The sequence below is a fragment of the Abrus precatorius genome, unplaced genomic scaffold, assembly GCF_003935025.1.
Source record: "Abrus precatorius isolate BTA unplaced genomic scaffold, Abrus_2018 Scaffold7, whole genome shotgun sequence".
Classification (NCBI taxonomy): domain Eukaryota; kingdom Viridiplantae; phylum Streptophyta; class Magnoliopsida; order Fabales; family Fabaceae; genus Abrus; species Abrus precatorius.
In genome coordinates, this window is record NW_020874417.1 from 2,347,531 (window position 1) to 2,351,954 (window position 4,424).

The window sequence follows — 4,424 nt, forward strand, 5'->3', positions numbered from 1 at the left end:
TCGATTACTTTTAGATTGTTGAGTTTATGACGTAACCATGCCTGTGAAGTGCCAACTTTGGAAAATCCTATGCTACTGTTCCTTAATATTGCACTGTCCCACCACCAATCACTGAGTTTTCCACTGCATGATCTCTTCGCCAATAATTTGACGTAACAGTGCACACCCAAATTCTATTCATGATGTTTATATCTAAAAGAATACTTTATTTAACGTCTGTCTAATAATATATATTAATAAGTAGAAAATAAAATTTTCATTAGAAATAAAAATATTTAGTTCATATTTTTCATGATGATTTAAAATATTTAATAAACATACACTTTTGAAATACAGATTAAAAAAACGGATATAAAGAAAACCTGTTTTTTGTGGCGGCTGGACTATGTGATTTACCCCTTCATGGTCAATGATTATAACTTGCAACAGTGTAAATTTAAAGTTTAATGTATTTTATATTTTTACATTTTTATTTATGTATATTTTTAGTTCTTTTAATTTTAATTTATTTTTAATTGTTTTAATTAAATGTTATATCTTGTAATTTTGTTTATTAATTAATAAAAATGTGATAATCATTTATTTGTGTAGGTTTATAAATAAGTAAAAGAAATATTAAATAAGAAAATAGTTATTATCGTTAATATGTTTTAAATATTTATTTGCTAAAAATATTGTCAATGTGATAATATATATTAATGATAAATTACACCTTTCTACGTTAATCATTCACACTGGTTTACAAAGAATTAGCACTTGTATTAATTGCCAACGTAATTGTACCTTGTGATGTGAGTTATAATATTCAATTTATTATTTATAATTATAATCTATTATATTTATTTATTTATCATGAAAATTTTACATAATTTTTTTCAAAATTTTAGTTTTATTTTTTTTATTTACTGACTTTGATTTTCTCTTTCATAAGATTAAAAGAAATACTTTAAGTGAATTATTAAAAGAAATAGAATATAATTATGTGAAAAATAATTATTTGTGAATATTAAATTAATATACACATAAAATAAATAACATTGAAGTTCATAAGGGAACGCCCATGCAAAATAAATAAATTAAGCACTAATTTACTCTTGAGAATATCCTCATCCATCTTGAATGTGGAGACACATCTGATTTTGTAGAAATGAGAAGTACTATTAATATCTACTTGTTCACTCAGAGTTATATGGGGAACACTTTTATTTGCATCGCCATCAAGAAAATTATTGTAATCATTCTTCTAACGAAGACATTTATTGGTATTGTTCTTCCTGCATGCTTTTTTCTCTTTACCATTATCTTTACCTTTTTTATTACTATCTTAAATCATAGGGGAAGTTACTTGGTATTTTTAAAAATATTTCATATACAATTTTCTTAAAACAATAAACAAAATAAAAATAAGACAATTTTTAAAATAATAATATTTTTTAAAACCAAACACTCTCATGTCCATAATTTCCTAAATGAGAAATCATGAATACAACTATAAGATGAAAGATGTCGATGTAGATGATTGGAATGGTTAGGATCCCCTTCGAAATTAAGTTTGGATTACAAGAATTTATACAATCTCATCTGATGCCTCTGGAAATATGCTAATGATTCTGCGTTGACATAATAATTGTATGTTTTCAACGCATCTAAGCTATGTATGGATCCATGATTAGTTGTATAAATTATAATATAGAACATCTAACGTTATTCATGGATCGACTTCTAAAATTGAATTCAAAGAAATCCCAACTATTACGAGGACACAAAATCCTGAAAATGAATTTAAAATATGGCTCAAATTTTACATAAGACTCTAAACTAATATTTTTTACATTTTTCATTTTCTTACATTCTCTATATTTTTTTTCATATTTTTCATCACATCTGTTACATTTTTCATCTATCTATCCCTCGTGTTGTTCTTCCTCTATTCATTCCAAACGCTCTATAAGAATGTTAAAATATTATAACAATTAAATAAATATACGGGGATCACAAGGCATTAATTACAGTAATGGATTGGCTGAATTATTGAATTTGGTTTATTTCAAGTCAAGATGTATATATATACACACATTTAATTGTGTTTTAGCTGTTTGGTCCACAGGCTTATAATTGTATTTCAAACGTATTAAGTTTATGATAGGCTTTTGGGCTTTTTTTTGTATGAAAAAAAAAAATCAATACCAAATAGTTTAAATTAAAAATAAATTATTGACAGTTTTTTCTTTTTATTATTTTTGATAAATTGTTATTGATAATTTTTTATTTTAAAAACTTTTTAATACTTTTTTAAAAAAGTTGGCATGGACGACTTTTGTTATTTTATAATTAATAACTGTTTTGTTTTTAATCTTTATAAATACGAGAGATTCCACGGTTGTTCCAAGGGTACGTAACCCAACTGGATCTCATGTTTAAGTTATATTCAAAGATCATTCGTAAATCGAATAATTAGCATCAACATTACGAAACCTGCATCAAATAAAATTTGCCGCAATTGCTTAATTAAAATCAAGTAGAAAGATAAAATATAGATCAAATCAAGACCAGAAGAAGAAAGAAGGAAAGAATGAAAGAAAGTTCTTGATTAATTCCCTTTAGTATATTTAATTTTGTAAGCAAACAGATACAGAACAAAATGATTCATTTATTCTCTGTACATTTAACATAGTATTTGCTTTGCTTTTATTCTCTTTTCATTCCATTTCTATTAATTTTCCAACATGGTTTTGGCTTTGAGGAGAACAGTATACATAATGAAGCAGGCCAAAAAGCCGCCTAGCTGTTGAAACAAATCAATAAAGGAAATGAAATTGGTGTAGTGCGTTCGTATGTCTTTTAATCAGCTAAATATGACCAGTCACAGAGGCTAAGCGCATGTTAATTTGCTCAATCCAAACAGAGGAAATTCTCTTGGATGATGTCACTGTAAAATGCTTTACTCCATGTTTGGATATGGATATGGTCTTGCTTTCCTTTTTTGGGTCAAAAACAACCCAACCCCTTTGCTTCGGATCCTTTCATAATTCTCAGCCTCTTGCAGGATGACACGAACATGCTGCAACAGTTAAGCAACTCCATAAGATGATACACACAAACAACAAATATTTTTTTTCAAAGAACATAATAAAGAAATGACAATGATCAGAAGAAAAGAAACTTACTTCCATGGAACGTCTCCAACCAGCATCCAGTCACCATCTTTGTCTTCATAAGTTGGAGCATATTCAGATCCATTGTACCCTTCCCTTTCTGAATATTCACCTGATTAATCACAATTAAATTCCCATTATAATTTTATCCCTCATTTCTATACATACACATGCCAAATCATGACTATCCAAAAAAAATATTTTTTTTTAAAATTTGATCTTGGTTCTTACCAAATGTGCACTTGAACATATTTTCCATGGCCTTAAGGAGTTCTGGGTAGCTCTTGTAAACCTTGAGATCCATCTTCCTCAAGTAAGGTGCACCCGCCATGCTCACTTTCACATACATCCCACTCCCTTCACCTTCTTCTCCTTTCTTTTCTTGTACTTGCAGAGTGTTCTTCCTAAAAGATCGAATTGGTGGCCACCCCACTACCTGTGCCCTGCATGCCAATTTTTTCATTATTATTCAACATTCATATCCAACTCTTGCATACTAATTTTCTCAGGGTGTATTTGAAAACACATTAGAAAAATTTAAACACAAAAGTTATAAATCGCATTGCATTCATATACCGTTTAACCTATTAATGTAAAACCAAAGGAACATATCTATTTATCACTTACTTTGCGGGTGGGACGTTGTCTTGATCATCATCATCATTTGTGATATCAGAGCCATTAGAATTCATGAGACTCTTGCTTATGGACTCATCACTGGCTTCTGGTGAAGATCTCTTGTTGCTTCTAATAACAGAACGTGTATCAGGCTCATCACTTCCGGGCAAACCCAACCTTAGTTCCGTATCCTTCAAATTCAGCTCTTGTTCGTGGCTGCTCAGGGAATTATTCTCCATTTTTGTTGACATATACGAGCTATGCGATCGATCACCTTTATAATTTTTGAAAACCTGAACTGTGTTCAATCTAAAATTTCTTGGGGGAGAAAAGAGAGAGAGATGAACGCGATAATTGAGAATTGTGATGCAAGTTGTGGTGAAAGACTAGGTGGTCGCTCATCAATTTTATAACAACATGAGTGTGGGACAATATCTAGGTGACTTATTCTCTTGGTGCATGAATTTGAACACAATGATGAGGCATAAACCGACTTTCGCCTCAGACACGCGCTTTTCACGAACCAATGAGATGCTGGCAAGGGAGGATTGTGGGACCTACACCACACGGTTGAAGAACCGCGTGACGTGGGGTTACAAAGGACAGATATTGTTGCCAGTGAAGTTAGCGACATGAAAGAACATGTTGTCG

General features: G+C 30.2%; 1 protein-coding gene across 1 annotated transcript; it reads right to left on the bottom strand.

Annotated features, from left to right (window-relative positions):
• Positions 1 to 2,735: 2,735 nt before the first annotated feature.
• LOC113873864 (auxin-induced protein 22D-like) lies at positions 2,736 to 4,214 on the bottom strand. The gene is made up of 4 exons (XM_027512211.1): positions 3,783 to 4,214; positions 3,387 to 3,598; positions 3,168 to 3,267; positions 2,736 to 3,061 (listed from the first exon to the last, which is right to left on the bottom strand). Exons 1-4 carry the CDS (start codon positions 4,022 to 4,024, stop codon positions 2,989 to 2,991), a joined length of 627 nt encoding a protein of 208 aa, XP_027368012.1. The 5' UTR covers positions 4,025 to 4,214; the 3' UTR covers positions 2,736 to 2,988.
• Positions 4,215 to 4,424: the final 210 nt, after the last annotated feature.

Coding starts and splice junctions, on each gene's coding strand:
- LOC113873864 (XM_027512211.1), bottom strand. CDS start 4,024: ATGTCAACAAAAATGGAGAATAATTCCCTGAGCAGCCACGAACAAGAG. Junction 3,599..3,782: donor GACAACGTCCCACCCGCAAA/GTAAGTGATAAA, acceptor ATTGGCATGCAG/GGCACAGGTAGTGGGGTGGC. Junction 3,062..3,167: donor GTTGGAGACGTTCCATGGAA/GTAAGTTTCTTT, acceptor TAACTGTTGCAG/CATGTTCGTGTCATCCTGCA.